Source organism: Bos indicus x Bos taurus, chromosome 7 (genome assembly GCF_003369695.1).
Source record: "Bos indicus x Bos taurus breed Angus x Brahman F1 hybrid chromosome 7, Bos_hybrid_MaternalHap_v2.0, whole genome shotgun sequence".
In the NCBI taxonomy this organism is placed as follows: domain Eukaryota; kingdom Metazoa; phylum Chordata; class Mammalia; order Artiodactyla; family Bovidae; genus Bos; species Bos indicus x Bos taurus.
In genome coordinates, this window is record NC_040082.1 from 70,012,454 (window position 1) to 70,037,298 (window position 24,845).

General features: G+C 43.4%; 1 protein-coding gene across 2 annotated transcripts in view; it reads left to right on the top strand.

The window, feature by feature from the left end:
- The window catches only part of ZNF496 (zinc finger protein 496), a 46,524-nt gene extending 28,405 nt beyond the window's left edge, over positions 1-18,119 (top strand). The window contains exons 7-10 of one of the 2 annotated variants that reach the window (XM_027546772.1): positions 6,815-6,926; positions 7,427-7,534; positions 8,618-8,731; positions 14,667-18,119. In XM_027546772.1, coding sequence (XP_027402573.1) covers positions 6,815-6,926; positions 7,427-7,534; positions 8,618-8,731; positions 14,667-15,424 — 1,092 coding nt within the window. In that variant the 3' untranslated portion in view covers positions 15,425-18,119. Of the gene's footprint in view, positions 1-6,793; positions 6,927-7,426; positions 7,535-8,617; positions 8,732-14,666 lie in introns of both variants that reach the window. The other variant, XM_027546770.1, reaches the window with a different exon arrangement.
- The last annotated feature ends 6,726 nt before the right edge of the window (positions 18,120-24,845 follow it).

Below are 24,845 nucleotides of genomic sequence, written 5' to 3' on the forward strand. Positions count from 1 at the left end.
CATAACCTGGCACTGTCATTTTTAAAAACATGTATTTTGGTTATTGAAATGGATATCTTAATGTGGTTTTGATTTGTACTTCTCTGTTGACTAATGAAGTTGGGTATCTTTTCATGTGCTTGTGCATCATTTCTGCATCTTTTTGGAAGTGTCCAAATGTTTTCCTGCTCATCGGGTTGCTTGTCTTTCTGTATTTTAGGAACTTTTTAAAGCATATATGTTCTAGATTAAGTCCTTTGTCAGATACATGTATTGAAAGTATGTTTTACCAGTCTTCAGCTTGCCTTTACATTGTTTTAATGATCTTGAAGATCGTAGCTTCCCTGGTGGCTCAGATAGTAAAGCGTCTGCCTGCAATGCGGGAGACCTGGGTTTGATCCCTGGGTCGGGAAGATCCCCTGGAGAAGGAAATGGCAACCCACTCCAGTACTCGTGCCTGGAAAATTCCATGGACAGAGGAGCTGGTAGGCTACAGTCCATAGGGCTGCAAAGAGTCAGACATGACTGAGCAATTTCACTTTCACTTTTGAAGATCGTATATCTTCAATCTTAGTGAGACTGAATTTATCAGTTTTTTCTTTTATCATTTAATACTTTTTGTGTCCTATCTAACAAATCTTTGTCTAGCCTATGGCCACAAATATTTTCCTACTGTGTTTTATAGTTCTGGGTTTTGCATTTAGGTCTTTGCTTCCTTTTTTTTTTTTTTTCTCTTTTTTCCCCTCCAGCTGCAATGAGCAGCATGTGGGAATCTTAGCTCCCTGACCATGGATTGAGCCCCCCTGCCATGGAAGCATGGAGTTTTAACCACTAGACAGCAAGGGAAGTCCCTTTGGTTCCTTTTAAAATATTTTGTGTATGGTACGAGGCGTAGGGTTTGGTTTTTATTTTGGTTTGGTTTGGTTTTTTTATGTTGATATTTAGTTATCCCGATTTACTGAAAGATTTCCCTTTCTTCCATTGAATTGCCTTGGGACCTTTGTCATAAATTGATTGTCCACATATGTCTGGACATCTGGGCTCTATACAGTGCACTGATTTATGTTTTGATCCTTTATGTCAAGAACACTATAACATTATACTTTGTCCTTGCAGTTGGTAGTGAGTCCTCCAGGTTGATTTTTGTTTTACAGAGTTCTTTTGGCTACTCTTAAGTTCTTCAGTTCAGTTCAGTTCAGTTCAGTCGCTCAGTCGTGTCTGACTCTTTGCGACCCCATGAATCGCAGCACGCCAGGCTTTCCTGTCCATCACCAACTCCCAGAGTTCACTCAGACTCACGTCCATCCAGTCGGTGATGCCATCCAGCCGTCTCATCCTCTGTCGTCCCCTTCTCCTCCTGCCCCCAGTCCCTCCCAGCATCACAGTCTTTTCCAATGAGTCAACTCTTCGCATGAGGTGGCCAAAGTACTGGAGTTTCAGCTTTAGTATCATTCCTTCCAAAGAACACCCAGGGCTGATCTCCTTCAGAATGAACTGGTTGGATCTCCTTGCAGTCCAAGGGACTCTCAAGAGTCTTCCCCAACACCACAGTTCAAAAGCATCAATTCTTTGGCGCTCAGCCTTCTTCACAGTCCAACTCTCACATCCATACTTAAGTTCTTAGTATGTCATAAATTTTTGAATCAACACATCAACTTAAATAAATAAAGCCTCCTAGAATTTTTATATGAAATTTCACTGAATTTATAGATCATTGTGGGGCAATTGACATCTTAATAGCTTGAAGTCTTCCCATCTAGAAACATTTAAATCCTTCCATTTACTTAGTTCTTCAGTGTTTGGATAGGGTACATATTTAGTAAACATTTTCCTTAAGAATTTCATGATTTTTGATGCTATTGTAAGTGGTATGGTTTTTTAATATTTCGTCTTCCACTTGTTCATATATAGAAATAAAATTGATTTTTGAATATTGACTCTCTATCCAGCAACCTTGTTAATTTTACGTATTGGTATAGAAGGTCTTATGAAGATTCCAGGGGATTTCTGTGATTGGATTGTAGGACTTTTGACCTCTGGGGTCAGATGAAATTTATCACCTTTCTTTTTGAAACTTCATCAAAGAGAACATTGGTACTGGTATTTTATATACATTTTTTTCATGTACTAGTACAGGTGAATTTTTTTTTATATGTTTTAAAATATTTACTTGGTTCCCTCACCTTTTTTTACTATATTAGAAAGCTATACCAGTTGTGTTGTAAGGGCTCCATATACTTTAAGTACTCTTTGCCTTTCATTAATGGTATATCTTTGTTCCCAGTTTGTCATTTGTCTTTTAATTTCATTCATGATGTTTCATTACTATGAATATTTATAATTTATGTGGAATATCTGCCAATTACTTTTTCATATGGCCTCTCTATTTTTAGTGCTTGAAAGCTTTTTAGTTGGGGGATGGGCCTCAAGGCTTTTTTTTGTTTGTTTTTGTTTTTTGTAGTAATTATGATAAAAGACCAGAATCTAGTTTTATTTCTAAGTAGTTAGCCAACTGTATCAGGCACATCAGATGAAAATCATATCCCCCCCCCGCCCCCCCCCCACTGATTAGGGTCCTGTTTTTACTTATAGATTTTTTTCCATAAGTAAAATTTATTAATTAAATTTTTACATATTACCAAATTTTGTTTCTGAACTTTTTCTTCTCTTCTGTGTTGCCCTGTTTTTGTTCCAAAGCCACATTTCTGATATTGAAGCTCTTTTCTAAAATGACCACCCTACTAACTTGTTAAACATTTTCTTGCAATTCTTTCTGTGTCACTAATATTACTGATTAATTACTCATACCACCATAAAGTGATTGAAGTATACTTAGAATTTTTCTAATTGAAATCGTATTATTATTTTTTATTTTATGATAGTTAAGTATAGCCACAGTTAATAACAAGCTGATTTTTCTTAAAAAAAGGAAGAGCAACTCATTAGATAAACAAGCATCTTCTCAACATTGCTAATTATTATTGTTGTTGTTTAGTCTCTAAGTTGTGTCTGACTCAATCCCACCAGGCTCCTCTGTCCAGGGATTTCCCAGGACAGAGGGCAAGAATACTGGAGTGGTTACCATTTCCTTCTCTAGGCATTCTCAACCCAGGGATCAAACTCATGTCTCCTGCATTGGCACATGGATTCTTTACCACTAAGCCACCAGGGAAGCCCTAAGCTAATTATTAGGGAACTGCAAATCAAAACTGCAGTGAGGTTACCACGTCACACTCGTCAGAAAGGTCATCATTAAAAAACCTACGAATAATACATGCTGGAGAGCGTGTGGAGAAAATGGAACCCTTGTACCCTGTTGGTGGGAATGCAAGCTTGTGCAGCCACTGTAAAAAGTAAGTGGGAAAAAATGTATGGAAACATATGGAGGGTCCTCAGAAAACTAAAAATAGAACTGCCATATGGTTCAGCAATTCCACTCCTGGAAATAAACCCATATAAAACTATAGTTCAAAAAGATAAATGCACCCCAATGTTCATAGCAGGACTATTCCCAATAGCCAAAACATGGAAACAGCCTAAATGTCCTTGGACAGATAAATGGATAAAGAAGATGTGGTGCATATATACAATGAAATACTACTCAGCCATAAAAAATAATGGAATATTGCCATTTGCAGCAACATAGATGCAACTAGAGATTACCATACTAAGTGAGTCAGAAAGAGAAAGACAGATACCATATGGTATTACATGTGGACTCTAAAACCATGGCACAAGTGAACCTATCTACAAAATATAGACTCACAGACAGAGAACAGACTTGTGGTTGGGGAAGCGTGGAAGGGTTGAACTGAGGTTTGGGATTGGTAGATTCAAACTCTTACATTTAGAATGGATAAACAAGGTCCCACTGTATTGCACTGGGAACTGTATTCAGTATCCTGTAATAAACCTTTATGGAAAAGTATGTGAAAAAAAGGAATGCACATTTGTGTATAACTGAGTCCGTATAGCAGGGACTGGCACAACATTGTAAATCAACTATACTTCAGTGAAAACTAGCATAAATGAATAAATGAGCCTCTTAAGACAAAACCCAATTGACCAGTAAATCCACAACAAGATGTTCATCGAGGTAAGGGGAGTTGCACTGCCATGACTGCCTCATACCCACAGTGTTGCTAGAACCTTAGATTTTTCACAATACCCAATGTATTGGCAAAGGTGTATGGAAACAGGCATGCCACTGGGTTGCCAGTGGAAATGCCCTTTAGGTACTCTGCCTGAAAACCAATGTGGAAATACTTAATATCAGTCAAAATGTGTGTTCCCATTGCTCCCTCTACACATGTACTCTGGAGACACTCTTACACATGGATGAGGTGACAGATGAAAACTTACAGAGCAATGCTGTCATTTCATGCTGTATTCGTATGTAGTGGGAGTTCGAAAGACATGCACAGAATATTAAACACCAATTCCATAGCTAAGCCTCCTTCTGGGAAGGTTTAGTGGTGGGACCTTCAGTTTTACTTACATCTCTAATGATTTACTAGAAATAGAATTAGTAGATCACAGGGTATCCTTCTGCTACACTCTCTCAAATGTTGTTCAAGTGTTCATTTTTCCTAATTGTGTATAAAGGCCTACTTTTCTACATCCTGAAGTACCTAGGGGAGAATCACACTTTTAATTTTTTCTAATCAATGGATTTTGGCAAAAAAAAAAACACACCAAAATTATAAATAAGTAATTGTAAGCATACACCTATGGTTATATGAGCATAAGACTGTTGAATCTTATTTATATTCAGATGATTGACATTTTAAGGCAATGCATGTTTAGAAAGACTTCTAGGGGCCAATTAGAAAGCTTTAACCCAGCAAATTCCTATCTTGACTTCTTGTCATAGTTACCTATGTAATTCTTCATGATTTTTTTCCTTGAAAGTATAATGCTGTTTCATAATTCAGAAGATGCTTATTGAACCAGTGTTGTTTCTTGGGTGTTGTAGAACAGTTTCTTGCCCTTGGCTCTGTTGACATTTTGGCTAGATAATTCTTTGTCGCGTTGGGCTGTCTTGGGCACCACCACCCAGGGATGTGTTAGGCAGCATCCTTGGCCTCCACCCCCTCGATACCAGTAGCACCCACCCCTCAGTGGTGATAAAAATGTCTCCAGACATTGCCAGATATCCTCTGAGCACAGAATCAGTCCTCCTTGGTTGAGAACCACTGTGCTAAAAACAAAAAAAAAAATTGTACTGATGTCGGAAGATAACTTTTTAGTAGTAGGAGATTCACATTGATGCATGTTGGGAGAAACGTACTGTGGACAAAATGTTAATTTATTGACTCTAGTTGCAGAATTGTATATCCTTCATGTTTATTGTATTACTCTGTTTTCTCTATGCTTAATTTGAAAAAATTAAAAAGTATGTATGTGGCTGGGAGGAAGGGTCCCAAGATACTGGAGGAGATTCACTGAAAACTCTCCTGGGACTCCCCTGGTGGTCCAGTTTTTAAAACTCCATGCTTCTAATGCCGGATACATGGGTTCAACCCCTGTTCAGGCAATTAAAATCCCACATACCACATGGTCAGTAACAGAAAATTAACAAAAATTCTCCTTACCCAGCCATTCCCATGTCCCTTCCTCCTGGCACCTGGCCCCAGGGCAACCGTATGGCAATAACTGGTAATATTTTGAAGTCTTTTCCAATTAAGTGTATAAAGGGCTCTTTTTAAAAACCCCAAATAGAATTTTATTTTAAATGCTTTGTGATTAAAACCCTTTGCAGAAAATATGTGCACGTTAAGCCAATGTATAGTGACATGCTTAGTAGAAATGTACTTATGTATTTCTGTTCTGGAATTAGAAGTTGCAAACAGAAATCTCAACTAGACCAGTAATTGTCCATCTTTCACATTTTACATCTCCCAACTATTCTGTCAAATGATCGAGGTTCCAGATTACTACAAACTGAGTAATTTTTCAGTGACATTTACATTTGCCATTAATCTATTGTTATATCAGTATTTACAGGTAATTTGAGAACCTAACATCATGCTCTAACTGGCAAAGTATTGTAATTCCATATTGTAAAAGACTTATTTTTATGGTCTCTTGATATTATGTGGATGTGCCATCATGTCACAAATCAAAGTTAATTTTTGATACATTCCCATGGTTCATGACACAAAGTATAAGAAAAGTCTCAATATTACACTTATCTGGGAAGTCCTAGCTCACTCTGCAGAAGCAGCCAATGGTCAAGACTTCTAGGTGGGATCTAGACCATCTTTGCACGATGCTTTTTTCATGTAACAATACACCTTGGAGGGCTTCCTACTCAGGACAAATAAGCTCTTATTTTTTTCTAATACTGGTGATTATGCTTTATAGGATATTCTGCAGCATACATAAACAGTCTTCTGTTGAGAATAAATTTAACAATCATCACCAGTGCTGCAGCAGAGGAGCTCATATAGACCTCATGCTGCACATGTGTAGAATAAATTCTAGAACTGGGATCTCTGCATTACATTGATCATTTGAGCACATTCTGCATTTGCCTGCTTAGGGTTGTAGATATGCAGCCTCTCCAGCACTGTGTACGAAGACCTGTCCTACACATCCTTGGCCACTAGTTTGGATTCTGCCAAACCATATACATCTGAGGGTGGATCTCAGGCTAGAACTGGGGAGACTGTGAGCTCTGGAGCAGCCTCTCTGCTTTGTCTTTATCCCAGCTGTATGTGTTGCTAGGGGCTTTGCCTCAGACTCATCTTCCTTCCCACATCCCTCCCCTAGCTTGTGCCTGGATTGAGGTGTACTTGTTCTGTGGTTTCAGAACCGGGTTTCTCCTTTCAAGGATATGATCTTCTGCTTCTCAGAAGAGGACTGGTCCCTTCTAGACCCTGCCCAGACTGGCTTCTACGGAGAGTTCATCATTGGAGAAGACTGTGGGGTCTCACTGCCTCCAAGTAAGACTTAACTCAGCTCTCTCCTGAGACCAGGGACCTGGGGGTCCACATCTTACCTCACTGTCCACCCTAATGGGAGGCACCTGTGCACAGCGGTGCCAAGGCCACTCTGCAGATTAACCATTGCTTGGTGCTATCACATGAAAGTTAGGCTTGTTACCTGTTTTACGTACACAATCAAATATAACTTGTATCCCTTGCATTACTCTTCTTCTATCGTTCTTATTCTGACTCTTTTCATTGCTGGTTTTCTGATAGGCCTGAAAGAGTTATCCCAAGCCCACAACTTCCCCTTTAGTGTCCCCCTCCCCTGCCCTCTCCCTGCTTGCCCTGGTCCTTCCACGTTCCCTGCATGGCCCCTGTTGGTGTTCTTGGTGTGTTGTGTGTCCCTCCAACTTCTCTCTCCTCTACCTGTCTCAGAGTCACCACTGTCCTCCCACCCTGGTTTCCTGTGGGAGCAGAGGCCTGATAAATGCATATCCTTCCCTTTCTGTGAATAGATGATGCAGCTGCTCAGCTGGATCTCTCCCAGGGAGAAGAGAATGAGCCACGTGTTCCAGAGTTGCAGGACTTCCAGGGGAAGGACGTGTCCCAGGTCTCCTACTTGGGTGAGGAATGATACCAGAACTCAGTGGAATGGAAGGCTGCTGCTGGCCAGAGGCAGGCCTGCTCCTTCTGCCACTCCCTGAGCCCTCTATCACCCCTGGACCATGTCTTGGTAGAATGAATCCTGCCCCATCCCTCATTCATTATGGAAAGGATGTGGTATTTCAGTTTTCCCAGGTGTGGGGATTGCCCTCTTTCAACCAGGACCTAGGATATAATAGGAATATCTTTCTCCTCTGCTGTAAGTAACACCTGGCTTGTGGTAACAACGCAATGACCCCTTTAAAAGTGAGGTCAGATACTCTCCAAAAGTCAGGTAGGAGAAGAGGAGGGCATGCCACCTCTTAGCTGGGCACTGGACACAGTGCCTCTGGGTGCCTCACCTGTCTTCTTCCAGCCACATACTTCAGGAAGTGTAAGGAAACTGAGGCTTGGGGAGGTGCTGGGGTTTGGTTGACATGCCACAGCTCAGAAGCAGCATTTCCCACCCCTCTGCCCCTACCCCCAGCTTTCCATGTCAGCAGAGCTTGTGTTTGTAGCCACTGTGCTTTAATGCCTTAAGATGCCTGCTTCTTCAGGGGAAAAGCTTTGTACCGTGCCAGCAGTACCACCAGGCCTCCTTTCTCTTGGGACTTTGAGCTGGCACAGAGCAGACCAGTATTCCACTCGCCACCCCCACCTGGAACAAGCAGCCAGGGCCTCTGGTGTGCTCAGTTTCCCATCCCGTCTCTGCCCCAGCAGACTGTCCAGACCGTGTTTATGCAGGGTCTGCGTGGAGTACTGGAAATCCCACCACGGAAAGTGAAAATGACAGCGTGGGTGGCAGTTCCTTGTCCGCAGTCAAGTGGACGGGGCAGGACCCAGATCCACGTTCATGCTCTCTAGCTTCAAAACCCACGTTTATGGTGTTGGCCCATTTTGCTGGCAGATTCATTTGCTCATCAGACATTAATTTACTGAGAGACTGTCCTGAGAGAGAGCCCAGGCCTGCTCTTGGATCATAGCCTGACATCTCTTAAGATGCCTTTTCCAGGTAGTGCTGCAGCAGTAGGAAAAATGAATTTTTCATTTTCTTCTCTGGAAAGACTTTCCAAGTCTCCAGCCATTCCAGGTAGAAGAAAGAAGAAAGCGGGATGAGCTGCAGGTGCCAGAGTTCCAGACAAGCCAGCAGACAGTGCTCCCTCAAAGCACCTGCCCAGGTAAAGGAATTCTTAGGAGGGTGTGGGGGTGGGTGCACCTGTGTGTGATGTGTGGCTTGAGTGTGTATATATGTGTGTAGTATGTGGGTGCATGTAGCATGGGGGTATGATGTGTACATGTGCATCCGTGTATGTGTGTGCATGAATGTGGTAATGGCATGTATGCTGTGTGTGTATGTAGTATGTTTGGTGTATTGTGTGTGAGTGTGTACACGTGCAGGGTATGTGGCATGTGTTGTATACATGTGAGCATGCCTGTGGGCATTTATGTATGTGGTACATGTATGTTTATATAATGTCTGCTGTGTTGTGTGTGTGAAATTGTGCATATGTGATATATGTGCATGCATGTGTGTTGTATATGTATATACATCTGTGCTGGTGGTGGTGGGGGTGATGTAGGTTCAGGAATTGAACTTTCTGAAATTTCTGCTGACAGTTACTGAGAGTTCCTGAGGCTGCTTGCCCTAGCTTTGTTTTTCTAGGATCTTTTCCAGCTGACTCCCAATCTGAGGCCTTCCCCTCCATGCCTTTCTCTTGTGGGTTGGTTGAGGCAGGGTGCTGACATAGTGCTTTTGGACACATGGTCTGTGTATTTCTTCTCTGAGCATAAAGACCAGAGTCCCTGGGCAATGTTGCAATTAAAGAACAGGTTAGCAGAATGCTAAAAGGAGGACCACTGGAGAGTGTGCCCAGCAACATTTAGACTCCTGAGTCTCCAGTCCTTACTTAAATCCACTACAGTGACTCATGCACAATTTGATACCTTTTGGAGGCAAGATTTGCGTGATATTCTGGTATTTCTACCTAGTATCATGCAGAGTTCACAGTCATTTGCATTCACCCCCTATCCTGTGTAGACTAAAGGGATTTTCTGTTTTTGTAAATCTACAGCAGATCTAGGTTGACAGTACTCCCTCCCCACAAACTTTGATGCCCTGGTTTTCTGAGGAGCCTGCTTCTGCGTGCCGAGGGTGATCGTCCCTGTGTGGCTTATTCCCAGTTCAGCTTGATTCTCAGGATGAAGTTTGAATCCTCTCTGCTTCTGCCTGCTCACAGGAAGTCTCAGCCCTGGCAGCATACTTACAGAATGTGGATTTTCATTACCACAGGGGAGTTTTTACTCTCCCATTGCTGAGCTCTGATACCAAATCTATTTTGAAATGGCAAGAAGCTAAGGGTTGCTATCTATCTAAGATCAGTGAGATGATAGATTGCAGAGAATAGGCATCGTTTTTATTTTGGTAGTTCTTCCCACACTTCCTCACAGCAGGTGAAGGGTCTGCATAGCCACATCCACGCTCAACAAAGGATCCTTCCAACCAGTTCCATTTGTGTCAGTCCAACCACACATTATAATGCTACCACTGAGACTGAATATCTTGTTTATTGTGTTTTTTCTGTGAATTGCCTAGTGAATACTCTTTGGTCCTTTTCTTTTTTCTTCATTTTTGCCCTTCCCCCTTCACATTTGGTAAGCTCTGTGTCTTTATGTCCCAAGCACTGCACCAGTATAAGGTCTTTATGTGATTATATTCATGTATCTTTATGCACCTTCTGAGATAAATACCATCTTAGTCAGCACAGGCTACTAGATCAGAATACCAAAGAGATATGTTCTGTTAAACAGTATAAATATATTTCTCACAGTTCTGGAGATTGAGAAATCGGAGATCAGGTCAGCAGCAGATTCAGTGTGTGGTGAGGACTCTCTTCCTGGCTTTTAGTTGGCTTCCTTCTCCCTAATGTGCTCACATGACCTTTCCTTGGTACACAGAACTCTTGTCTCCTCTTCTTATAAAAGTACTAATCCTATCACAAAAGTCCCACCTTCAAAATCTCATATAAACCTAATTACCTTCCAAAGACCCCACTTTACATACCATCACATTGGGAATTAGTGCTTCAGCATAGAAATTTTGGAAAGACACAAATCCTTGGCCCATAGTATCAGACTGAGGATCTGAACCCATGTGATTAGGCTCCAGACCCCATGCTCTTTATTCCATATCTGCTTGCCTTTTCCGTGAATTGCCTCCTAAGTGCATGCGTGCGTTCTCAGTCGCTTCAGTTATGTCCGACTCTTTGCGACACCATGGACTGTAGCTTGCCAGGCTCCTCTGCCCGTGGGATTCTCCAGGCAAGAATACTGGTGTGGGTTGTCATGCCCTCCTTTAGGGGATCATCCCAACCCAGGATGCATCTCCTGTGTCTCCTGCATTGCAGGTAGATTCTTTACTGCAGAGCCACTGGGGAAACCCTGTTCTAATTATTTGTACATAATTCTTACTACTTTTTAACTTTATGTGTCTTTTAGCACATAATTTTTAAATTTTATTTATTTATTTATTTTTGACTGTACTGAGTCTTTATTGCTGCTTGCCAGTTTTCTCTCGTTACAGTGAGCAGGGGCTACTCATCATTGTGGTACATGGGCTTCTCATTGCGGTAGCCTTTCTTGTTGTGGAGCATGGGCTCTAGGCACTCAGGCTTCAGTAGCTGTGGCGCATGGGATTAGCTACCCTGTGACAACATGGCTCTTTCTAAAGAAGGGGTCAAACCTGTGTCCCCCACATTAGCAGGCGGATTCTTAGCCACTGGACTACCAGGGAAGTCTGCACAGAAATGTTCTTTTAAAAAACATTTTAAATATGTAAATACAATTATTCATCTCTTTTTTTGTGTATCTTGCTTAAGAAAGCCTCCCCATCCTAACGTTATAAGGATATATTTGTTACGGTGTCTTTATTTACTTATTTTTTTACATATAGCTTCCTATCCTCCTGCTTCTCTCCTTAGCACCTCCAGCTGACAGGGAATGATTTATTCCCAAGCCACAGCTTACCCTTCTTGAGGAGTTAGCCATCAACCTGGTCATGAGCTTTTTGTTCTTGAAAATACAAAGCAGCCTTTGTTCCTTGGCCTTGGAAGAGCATAGTCATAATCTTAGTACATACCCCTACCCCCATCCCCAGTTAAGCACAGTTCCCCTGAACCTTGGGCTATTTTACCTCTGTTTTAAATTTTTCTCCTGTAAGATAGAGATAATAGTCAAGTCTACCTTATGGGGTTATTGTTGAAGATTGATACAATACAAGTAAAAGCACTTATAACCAGTAACTTTTCCCTGTTTTCTCTACTGTTATCCTAACAGTTTAGCTTCTCTCTTGCCCTGCACCTTCCCCCAATCACCCATAATATTATCTCAGTGCTGAGCTGAGACATCCCTAATGTTACTTTTTCTCTGCAGTGTTATGGACACACCTCTGTAAGTCTCATCTCATCTACTAGAAATTCTTTACACTGTTGTGTCAATGGCACACAGCAACATTATTGTTGAATTATTTTCCCCTTTTTAGAAACTTTGCATCCATTTTTAGTCACTTCATCTGGTTTCAGGGGGCTGTCATCCCATATGTGGGCTTCCCAGGTGGCACTGGTGATAAGGAAACCATCTGCCAATGCAGGAGACCTAAGGCACACAGGTTCGATCCCTGGGTTTAGGAGATCCCCTGAAGGAGGACATGGCAACCCACTGCAGTATTCTTGCCTGAAAAATCACGTGGACAGAGGAGCCTGGTGGGCTACAGTCCACAGTGTTGCAAAGAGTCAGACACTACTGAAATGACTTAGCACATATGCATGAATCCCATATGTACTACATTAGTCTCCTAGGAATGATATAATGAAGTACTGCAGACTGGGAGGCTCAAACAACAGAAACTGATTTTCTCAACATTGTGGAGGTTTAGAAGATTGAGATCAAGTTTTCAGTAGAGAGGTTTCTCCTACGGCCTCTCTTCTTGGCTTGCAGACAGCTGTCCTCTCCCTGCGTCTTCGCATGGTCATCTCTCTGCATGTCTATGTCCTAATCTCTTCTTCCAAGAGGTCTCTTGCATATCATCTCTTGAAAGATCTTATCTCCAACTATAGTCACATTCTTGATTACTGGGGGTTAAGACTTCATCATGTATTTTTAGGAGGGTGCAATTCAGCCTGTAATACTTCACCCTCTGTTCCCCCATAATCCATACTTGTTCCCGTTCACTCTCTGTTCTCCCATAATTCATACTTCTCATATATAAAATACATCCATTCTATCCCAACATCCCTTAATCTCTTCCAGCATCAGCTCTAAATCATAACTTAATCTAAATATCATCTAAGAAGAAAGACTGATGGTTCCCAGGAAAGTCTGAATCCTAACAGGGCAAATTCCATTAGATGTTAGGGTTTGAGATTCATCTTTGGCTCAGTGCTTTGTCCATCCCATGTGCCTGTGGATGCAGTGGCAGCTCTGTCAACCTCTGAACTGCCTTTGGGGCTGTCTTCCTTTTCTTTCAAGGATAATCCATGTTTGCATCCAGATAGCTCTATTAGTTTATTTTAGAAGTTTGATAGAGGTAGTAGTGTTAGTTGCTCAGTCTTGTCCAACTCTTTGACATCATGGACTGCCTTTGACATCTGAAAGCCTTCCTTTAGTTCATCCTCTTTCCTTTTTATTCCAAGATGGATATTCTCAGAAACACTGTTGGTCGCCCATGAAATTGACAAGGATCCAGGCCATCGGACAAGAGGGTCCTCTACAGACCATTCCTGGATTATCTCATCTCCACTCTTGGCTTCTTAGATGGTCGATAGGATCCGTGGTTGTCCTGCCACATGCTTGGTATTCTCTCCAGAACGTACTTTCTCATTTTTTGCAGAATAGATAGACTGAAAATTTTCTAAATCTTCAAGTCTTTCCTTCCTACTCCCCCATTTCACATTGTACCCAGTCCCCTCACACTTGTGCTCTGATGTATGGGTAAATACCCGCATAGACTCTTCCACTGCCCAGTGTCTCTCCTGCTTGCTATGGTATTGGGTGTTCCTGCTAGGTTCTGTCCAGTTTCACCTGCCCTCACTTCCCTAAGCTGCCACAACTCTCCTTCTTCTAGCAGTTAAGTCCAGAATAACCATATGCCTATTATTGTCTCAAAGGACCTGGCACCACTATCCCCCACCCCTGTTTTAGACCTGAGCCCCTCATTTCACAAAAATGAGGAAACAACTGTAAGGAAAGCTGTGTAATGGTCTCTGGGCTGCAGGCAAGGACCTCATATCAGGGTCCCCACTGCCCACCCAGCTCCTCCCCACAGTACATCTTTCCAACATCACAGACTCAAGATCCATTGAGCCAGCTTTAGTTAGTTTATAAAGTCCAGTGCATCTTTATGCATTACCACTAGTGGCTGTTGGTTGGCCTCTGATATGATACAGAGAGGGAGAGATGACCTTGAGTAATCTGGAGCCTTTGAAAAGCCCTACCATCACAGCAGGGCTCAATATCACTAGCCCTGAGCCCTTAAGCATGTGACCTGAGTTTGCCTATGTTTATAATGGCAAGTAGTACATTATTGGCTTGTGTCCAGGATCAAATGGCCTTGTGCATGTCAGAAGTCTTGAACAGCCCCTAGGGAATTTAAGTGCCTAAAATATGGTAGCTGGCAGCCTCCTGTCACTGTTTATAGAATACAGGACCCTTCTCTGTCTTAAGGCTTTTAATGCACCCTGACAATTTTTCCCTTGTCTGATTAAGAAAGGTAGAGTTAAATAATGTGTAAATGGTCAAGGCTTACACAGATAGATACAGTCTTAAAGCTTGGAGGGATCTCAGTGGCTAGAAAAGAAACGAATAAAAGGACTGGATCTGGGGATTTAGGAGAAAAAGGTAGGGAAGTGAGAGAAGAAAGAGGTATGCAGAATGGGTTAGCAGTGTGGCCCATGCTAAGGGATTCCTTCTCACAAGGCATACCACAGAGATAGCTGCAGGGGAAGATTCCTTACAAAAATGTGGGTTTCTGGACCAACGCAGAACCTTCTTGGGTAGGGTTTGCAGGGGCTCGGATGTGGCCTGGGCAGCATCACTGATCACCTTGTTGCTTTCTGGTAGTGGGAGGTGATGCACCATTCCCCGAGAATAGCCTGGATGAGGAGGTGACAATCGAGATTGTGCTGTCCAGCTCTGGAGATGAGGACTCCCAGCTTGGCCCCTACTGCACAGACGAGCCGCGGAGCCCCACAGAGAAGCAGCACAGCCTCCCCATCTCCCACCGGAGCGGCATTGAGGCAGCGGGTGAGGTGCAGACCTCCTCTAAAAAGTCCTACGTGTGCCCTAACTGTGGCAAAATCTTCCGCTGGAGGGTCAACTTCATCCGACACCTGCGGAGCCGCAGAGAGCAGGAGAAGCCACACGAGTGCTCGGTGTGCGGGGAGCTGTTCAGTGACAGCGAGGACCTAGATGGGCACCTGGAGACCCACGAGGTCCAGAAACCTTTTAGGTGCGGTGCTTGTGGGAAGAGCTTCCGCCTCAACTCCCACCTGCTCTCACACAGGCGGATACACTTGCAGCCAGACGGACTAGAGTTAGTGAAGAAGAAAGAACAGGAGGCGTCAGGGACCACGGGTGGGGATTCCGACGACCTGCTGACAAAGGGCAAGGCCAAGCTGCGCTGCCAGTGCTGTGATTGCGGGAAGGTGTTCCAGCGGCCTGAGCACCTGGCCCGGCACCGCAGTAACATTCACATGGACAAGTCCCAGCCCTTTCAGTGCAGGTACTGCGTCAAAAGCTTTTCCCAGAACTCTGACCTCCTCCGCCACCAGCGCCTGCACATGAAGCGCCGGTCCAAGCAGGCTCTGAACTCCTACTGAGTCGGGGGCTTAGCACACATTTTTGCGTGCAGCTCCAGCGTGGGTAGAGTGTATCCCACTTGTGCTTGGTACTGACTGGTTTCAGACTCCCCCAGGACAGAGACCACGTCCTCCTGACCTTTAACTCTCAGGTAGAAACGAGATAGTGGCCAGTTAAGTATTTGCTCTGTCTCTGCTGTGCCGAAAACCAGGAGAGTGTGTCAGCACCAGCTTTGACTTGCCCGGTGTTTCGGGTCTAAGAGAACCCTGTTCAGTGCTTCCCACCTGGTGAAGGGACTGGGGTACCCCCTACCACAGGAAACCTTTGAGGGGTCTGTCCCTTGCCAGCTTGCAGTGTACTCCCTTCCTGCCCTGTTTGAATTCCTACCCCATCCTGACGTCTGGAGGTAATTTCTTCCTACCTGACAGCAGGAAGCTGCAGGTGGGGTGATAGGTTAGGAGGAAGACAGTAAGGTGGGGCTGGACCTGTTGGCACAAGGGCAGCAGGGCCAAGCACACCAAGCCATGTCACGTCATCAGAAGTCTGTGTCCCAGGCACCATCTGGTCCATAAGAACACCTCAGAATGATCAGATGGCCCTTCCAGGCTCAGAAGCCTTTGTGGGGGACTTTATAGCTTGCCAAAGGGAAGTCTTTCTTTTATGGTGGTGACTGGTTATTGGGAATTGTGAGCTCATTCATGGCAAAGCCCACGTTAAAGCCCACATTTTAATTTGTTTGTTGGCACACACTACAAAGAAAGTGTCCTTTCTTTGTACCTTGAAGGTCCTTGGTATACTCGGTTGTGGGATAGAAGTGACTGCACCATCATTTGAAAGGCGCTTAACTTTCCCTTCCCCATTGTGTCATGTCTAGGAAAGGAGAGCTCACTCAGGTCCCGTAAAGGAGAGCTCAGGTCCCATGAATGAGAAGTTCTTGTGTCTGGATGAGCTGAGCAGGAGAAACATAACTTTTGGTGAAGTCATTCTATATATATATTAACTTCGTGTGCCAGTTGTATTAATTCCTTAAGGCTGCTGTAACAAAGTTAAAAGCTGGGTGGCTCAGAACAACAGAAATTCATCATTTCAGTTCTGGAGGCCTGGAGTCCAAGATCAAGGTGTCAGCAAGGTTGGATTCTTGTAAAGGAAGGATCTGTTCCTTGCCTCTCCTTTAGCTTCAGTGATTGCTGACAATTGTTGATGTTCTTTGTCTTGTTGAAGCATCACCCCATCTTCTCTGTCTTTACATGGTGTTCCTGTGTATGTGTCTGTCTCCAAATTTCCCCTTTTTGTAAAGATACCAGTCATATGGAGTAGGGCCTGCCCTACTGATTCCAGACTGTTCCCATCTTAATTATATCTGCAATGACCCTATTTCCAAATAAGTTCACATTCTGAGGTACTGGGGTTAGGACTTCAATATGAATTTGGGGGATGGGAAGACAATTTAACCCACAATACTAGATAATCCTGAGGTTCTGCTGATATTTCTCATTCTCAAATGAATTAGTACAAAGTTGATTTAGCTTACTCTGAGTTCCATTGGAAGCAGAACTCAGATTCAAGATTCTGTTCCCAGAGTTGGGGATCCTCTGCAGGATAGCCTTTAAAGTTCGTAGCCTGGGGTTCTGGACTGGGAGTGACACTGGTAGTGAAGCCTCAAGCAATGAAAACCATCGTCTTGATCCTGAAAGACTGGCCAGGTTGGCTCAGCTCAGTGATGAAAAAGCATGGAAGCTGTGGTGTATCGATGACTGACTCAGAAAGCCGGCCACCAGGCCTGTGTTTTATATTTATATGTCAGGTCCCATTAGCAGGCAGTAAGGCCGGGCAAATGAATGCAAGACCCTTTGCTCTTTGTCACTTCATTACCACATCAAGAGATAACAAAGCCAATGGAATAGTAACAGTTTTACAGTTATGAGTTCTGTGCCTGTGTAGATGCATCTATATACCCAGGAACAGTAAATACAATAAAATAATTTGGTTATACCCTGAACAAGAAATAAACTATTGGGGCTCTTTGTTTTCTAAATAGTTTCCCTCTTGGGTTGACCTTGCCAGAAAAGGGGAAAATATGTATCTTGAAGGACAAGGGAAGAGAAAATTTCAAATAGAGGCCAGATTCTGTGTACATTTGCCCTACCCACGTATGCACTCTTGCCCAACAGTCCCATTAAGGGAGGAAGTTATGAACTCACCCACTTTAGATATTTGTATAAAAGAAGAAAACTGGTCTATTTAGTATATTTTATCTGTAAAATCAGATCATAAGTAAGAAAGACAAAAGGGGGTGTAACAGAATTGAAACCCATGGGGAGGCTATATATCTTATCAGTACCCACCAGATATTGTGAGGGAGTATCAAATTCACTGACTCAGACCTGACCAGGGTACCTAGCTAATCAGAAGTTCACCTTCCCCCTGGATTCAGAAGCCCCTCTGGATGGTGCAGCTCAAATCCTAGGTTCTTCCCATGCAGAGGAACCATTGGGTTCTGGAAAAAGCTTCTCCAGAAGATAGAACCGACTCACTTCATCCTTCCTCCCCTCCCTTCCTGGGTGGCTGGGCAGACAGATGAACTGTGTGTGTACCTTCCCGTGGATGTGCAGACCCCACATCCAAAAAGTATCTGTCCTCCCCCTTCCTCTGATCCCTTGGCATTGTTCCCATAAATTCACAGGTGCAAAATAAAAATTTGACTTGCTGAATTAATATTCGTGTTTGACTTTTCAATTAAAACAGTATGAGTAGCACAGCTGAGAGAGCTCATCAGTTGGCCTGACAAAGAGAACTTGAGGGCTCCCTGGTGTCTCAGTGGTAGAGTCCGCCTGCCAATGCAGGAGTCTCGGGTTCAGTCTCTGATCTGGATGATCCCACATGCCACAGCGCAACTAAGCCTGTGCACCACAACCACTGAGCCTGTGCTCTGGAGCCCGTGCTCCACAGTAAGAGAAGCCACCGTAATGAGAACCCTGAGCGCCACAACTAGAGAGCAGTCCCTGCTCGCCACAGCTAGAGAAGGCCTATACAAAGCAAGGAAAACCAGCACAGTGAAATAAATATAAGTTTTAGAAAAGAACTTGAAGTGGGAGGATGCTGAAAATAGCCCTTCTGGATGTCAGACATCACCTTATAAAACTTTTAGGCCTCAGATAGGTAGTTCTGGTCACCTGATCTGATTACCTCTCTTTTTAGAAGAGAGAGGAAGTAATGACTTACTTTTTTTTTAATGTTTTGTTTATATATATATATTTGACTGTACCAGGTCTTAGTTGTGGTATGTGGGGTTTTTCTGGCATGCAGGATCTTTAGTTGCTACATGTAAACTCTTAGTTGTGGCATGTGGGATCAAACCTGGGCCATGGAATCTTAGCCATTGGACCACTAGGGAAATCCCAGTAACCAGGAGCAGGATTAGGATACACTCCTGATCGCACCATAGCTGTTAGCTGTTTCACCCAACTTCAGCCATTTTCATACAACCTCTCCTAACCTCTTGCCCCAGCTGGGAAAAACCAAGATTAAGCCAATGGTGGAAAGGTCCCTTGCTAATAAGTTGTCAACTACAAATTGGCACTTGCCAAGAGCATTGCCAGTGACTGAACAAGAGGATCTGCCTCTGCGGACATTGAACCCTGTGCCGCTGCAGCTGTTGACCTTCAACACCCCGAGGGAGTTCAGGATGGAATGGAGGCACTTTGTGCTCCAGGGAATCTCGTGGAACCAGGTCTTCAGATAGTTTTTCAGGAACTGATTTCATGATCCCAACCCTTGCATCTATTCATATCTTGAAAAGCACTAAATCACTAAATGATGCCATCAGCTCCTCATGACTGGCAGAAAGACTTTCATAAAGTGAACATTTCATTGTATTGAACTCCCCTTTCACCAAAATCTTATGTATTGCCGTTCCCCCACCGCCTCTTTGGAGCAGTCTCAGAGCTGTCTGAGGTGCTGTCCTCCAGGTTGCAGTCCTCATTTTGCCCTGAAATAAAACTTATCTCAAAACTCTCAAGTTGTGCGTCTTTTTTAATCAACAAAATCATGATACAAGTGGAAGAGAAGGCACAAGTCTGTGCCAACCTTAGACTTAGAGATTGGTCCTGGTTGCTTTTCTGCCATGGGATAGTTTCCATCCTCTACCAAAAGCAGAATTTTGATCAGGCACAAACACTTCTGCTTGCAGTGTAATACAGGGAATTTGATGACATTTATGTCACCTCTCCCTCCCACACACACCCCGTTCCACCAAACAAGCCCAGGTGTTTTTCTGTTAGCAACAGAAGTTAATGCTGTTTTATCTTATAAGTAATAGTCAATGCCCACCAGTGCTCCAATGCAAACAAGTCTACAGATTAGGTAACATGTGAACCTGTGCTTGACCAGGAAATGAACATCAGGATGAAGTTTGGATGACAGGCTCTCCTGCTGCCTCATCCCACATCTAAGGCATCCAGCATCTGCTGGCTAGTTATTAAGGGCCATAAGTTCATCAAGTACAAAGCCCTGGGTTCCATCCAAACCTGCTTTGACCATCCCATACAGACTGGGAATTTTATCCTCTCTCTAAATCATAGTCAACAACCAAGGTACCATGATTAATGTGCATATCATCACCAAGGTACATTGCAGTGTTATCAATTCCCCATTTAAAAAAAAAAAAAATGCAGACGAAATGGAAGACCAGATTCATATATAAGTGGGAAGGGCCAGGCTTCCCTTTTGTATCTAGGCTATAGCCAAGGATACTGAAACGGGAATCTGAGTTCTTGTTCTCAGAGTTAAAGAAAGAACTTCACAAACACGCAAACACTCAGGGTAGCAAGCAGACAGAATTTATTTCAGAGAGAAGACAAGTACAAAACTCTCAGCGTAGACATTGATAGGGGATGAAGTGTCCCCTGAAAGCGTTGTCTGTAGTAGTTTATATTCTTACTAGTATTGATCTATACGTTTCTGGTTGGCTCTACCCTTAGCATGTGTCATTTTTAACCAATCAACTTAAAGGTCACAATTTTTATTGTAGCATTCCTGAGTTATCTTTTGATCCTCAAGTTTTAAGTTGTCTTAGACATTTAGTTGCCAACCATGACCCTTTTATATGACCTCCAGCCATTTTACAATGGACCGGATGTATGTGCTAAAAATTAATGATCACCAGTTGTTTTTCCCTCAGGCATATGGAACAGAAGTTAATTACCTTTCCTGGATCTGAGTGCTGATAATTTATCAGACCCAGAACACATTTCTCTGAGAGCCAGGAATTTGGGACAAAGGATATAATTTTAGGTTAATGGAGTGGGATGTTTATTGAAATAGGCTGAGGTCTCAGAGTTCCTACACTAACTGCCTAACAATTTCTACCTCAGTGTTACAGCCAGGTTGGTAACCTTCACAAGTCAAAGGACTGTACTCTTAGCATGTAAGTAAATGGCATCACCTTTTCCATCACTCATTAAAAAAAAAAAAAAATTTGATACAGTTGTGTCTATACTAGCCTATTATATACAGGTCTTGCTACATCTTGTCAAAATATAAAGGGGCCAGGATACCTGCCCTGAAAATGAAAAAGTGCAGATTTAATAGCTGGGGTAAATTGATCCTATCCAAATCAAGCTGCATCCCCTTTGAAGGTGTCTGGGTGCTCAGAAGAGATGGGAGCCTGCTTCTAGTCCATCAAAGGTAAATTCAAAATGAGATTTCTACACATTTTTAAGTGTTTTCCCTGAGTATTTTTGAGGAAGAAGATCTGGGTGGAAAAGTATGTAAACTCATATGGGAATCACACCAACAGTTTTCATCTTCAGCAAACTTTAAGCTGTCAGGTTGCAGATAGGGGGAGTGGGGTGTGGGGTGTGGGTTTGCTGAGTGGCTGGACCAAATTTATCTTGAACTCCCTTTTTTGCCACGCATGTTTTTCTAGAATGGCTTGCCTAATCTCAAGATGATATGGGAGTCATGATCTGAAAACGTAACTAGCAACTTCCTTTAACCATCTGCTCGAGAAGCCAAAAATCTAACCAGATGTGAACTCACCAAATTTATAGATGCAGAACCAGGTGTTCCAGCAAAGATGGCTACTGAAACAGGGGCCCCAGCATCCTTAAAGCTACTGAAACGGGCCCCAGCATCCTTAAAGCTACTGAAACAGGGGCCCCAGCATCCTTAAAGCTACTGAAACGGGCCCCAGCATCCTTAAAGCTACTGAAACAGGGGCCCCAGCATCCTTAAAGCTACTGAAACAGGGGCCCCAGCATCCTTAAAGCTACTGAAACAGGGGCCCCAGCATCCTTAAAGCTACTGAAACAGGGGCCCCAGCATCCTTTAAAGCTACTGAAACAGGGGCCCCAGCATCCTTAAAGCTACTGAAACAGGGGCCCCAGCATCCTTAAAGCTACTGAACGGGCCCCAGCATCCTTAAAGCTACTGAAACAGGGGCCCCAGCATCCTTAAAGCTACTGAAACAGGGGCCCCAGCATCCTTAAAGCTACTGAAACAGGGGCCCAGCATCCTTAAAGCTACTGAAACAGGGGCCCAGCATCCGTAAAGCTTTCTCTCATGCCTTTGGAGAGTTTCATGTGGTTACCTTTGATGACAGACAACACATAACTTTGGCTTGGGCACACTCTGTCCTTTGAGAAAGTGCTAGGCAGGTGGGCAGTATTGGAGTTTAGAGAGGGTGGCATAGATCCACACTGTAGTTGGGAAGGAGATTGCTCAATGCTTTCTCCACTGCTAATCACCAAGAGCAGAAATCTCATTGAGTTTATCTGTCTACATTGTCAGCTCAGTATCTGATACAGAGTGGAATATTGATAATGTGCAATGTGCACCTTGTCACTTTTGGCCTCCCAAGAGAGAATGGACTCCTGTTGGACTCCTGAAAACCAGCTTGGGTCCAGATGCTGAGAGGAGCCTGCTGCTACCCTGACACCACTGCTCTAACACCAACTGGGTGGGTGTCCACTGTGGATAGGGAATATTGCCTATCATTCTGTAAACAAGGATCAAGCTATCAGCCACTGTAGCCCTACCATCCCCACCCCCTACTCTCCTGACTGTGTGTCCTGAGGGGAATTCATGAGACAGAAAACCAGGAAGCATTGTGTGCTTTGCATCAGTTAAGTTCAGTTCAGTCACTCAGTTGTGTCTGACTCTTCCCGACCCCATGAATCACAGCATGCCAGGCCTCCCTGTCCATCACCAACTCACTCAGACTCATGTCCATCGAGTCAGTGATGCCATCCAGCCATCTCATCCTCTGTCGTCCCCTTCTCCTGTTGCCCCCAATCCCTCCCAGCATCAGAGTCTTTTCCAATGAGTCAACTCTTTGCATGAGGTGGCCAAAGTACTGGAGTTTCAGCTTTAGCATCATTCCTTCCAAAGAAATCCCAGGGCTGATCTCCTTCAGAATGGACTGGTTGGATCTCCTTGCAGTCCAAGGGACTCTCAAGAGTCTTCTCCAACACCACAGTTCAAAAGCATCAATTCTTTGGCGCTCAGCTTTCTTCACAGTCCAACTCTTACATCCATACATGACCACTGGAAAAACCATAGCCTTGACTAGACGAACCTTTGTTGGCAAAGTAATGTTTCTGCTTTTGAATATGCTATCTACGTTGGTCATAACTTTTCTTCCAAGGAGTAAGCGTCTTTTAATTTCATGGCTGCAGTCACCGTCTGCAGTGATTTTGGATCCCAAAACAATAAAGTCCGACACTGTTTCCACTGTTTCCCCATCTATTTCCCATGAAGTGATGGGACCAGATGCCATGATCTTCGTTTTCTGAATGTTGAGTTTTAAGCCAACTTTTTCACTCTCCTCTTTCACCTTCATCAAGAGGCTTTTTAGTTCCTCTTCACTTTCTGCCATAAGGGTGGTGTCATCTGCATATCTGAGATTATTGATATTTCTCCTGGCAATCTTGATTCCAGCTTGTGCTTCTTCCAGCCCAGCGTTTCTCATGATGTACTCTGCATAGAAGTTAAATAAGCAGGGTGACAATGTACAGCCTTGATGTACTCCTTTTCCTATTTGGAACCAGTCTGTTGTTCCATGTCCAGTTCTAACTGTTGCTTCCTGACCTGCATACAAATTTCTCAAGAGGCAGGTCAGGTGGTCTGGTATTCCCATCTCTTTCAGAATTTTCCACAGTTTATTGTGATCCATACAGTCAAAGGCTTTGGCATAGTCAATAAAGCAGAAATAAACGTTTTTCTGGAACTCTCTTGCTTTTTTGATGATCCAGCAGATGTTGGCAATTTGGTCTCTGGTTCCTCTGCCTTTTCTAAAACCAGCTTGAACATCTGGAAGTTCATGGTTCACGTATTGCTGAAGCCTGGCTTGGAGAATTTTGAGCATTACTTTACTAGCGTGTGAGATGAATGCAATTGTGTGGTATTTTGAGCATTCTTTGGCATTGCCTTTCTTTGGGATTGGAATGAAAACTGCTTTTCTGAAAGGTCACATCCTAAAAGATGATGCTGTGAAAGTGCTTCACTTAATACACTAGCACATTTGGAAAGCTCAGCAGTGGCCACAGGACAGAAAAAGGTCAGTTTTCATTCCAATCTCTAAGAAACGCAATACCAAAGAATGCTCAAACTACCACACAATTGCATTCATCTCACACGCTAGTAAAGTAATGCTCAAAATTCTCCAAGCCAGGCTTCAACAGTATGTGAACCGTGAACTTCCAGATGTTCAAGCTGGATTTAGAAAAGGCAGAGGAACCAGAGGTCAAATTGCAAGTATCTGCTGGATCATCGAAAAAGCAAGAGAGTTCCAGAAAAACATCTACTTCTGCTTTATTGACTATGCCAAAGCCTTTGACTGTATGGATCACAATAAACTGTGGAAAATTCTGAAAGAGATGGGAATACCAGACTACCTGATCTGCCTCTTGAGAAATCTTTATGCAGGTCAGCAAACAATAGTTAGAACTGGACATGGAACGACAGACTGGTTCCAAATAGGAAAAGGAGTACATCAAGGCTGTATATTGTCACCCTGCTTATATAACCTATATGCAGAGTACATCATGAGAAATGCCGGGTTGGAGGAAGCACAAGCTGGAATCAAGTTTGCTGGGAAAAGTATTAATAATCTCAGATATGCAGATGACACCACCCTTATGGCAGAAAGTAAAGAAGAACTAAAGAACCTCTTGATGAAGGTGAAAGAGGAGAGTGAAAAAGTTGGCTTAAAACTCAACATTCAGAAAACAAAGATCATGGCATCTGGTCCCATCACTTCATGGGAAATAGATGGAGAAACAGTGGAAACAGTAACATTTTATTTGGGGGGGCTCCAAAATCATTGCAGATGGTGACTGTATCCATGAAATAAAAAGATGCTTACTCCTTGGAAGAAAAGTTATGAGCAAGCTAGACATCAGATTAAAAAGCAGAGACATTACTTTGCCAACAAATGTCCAT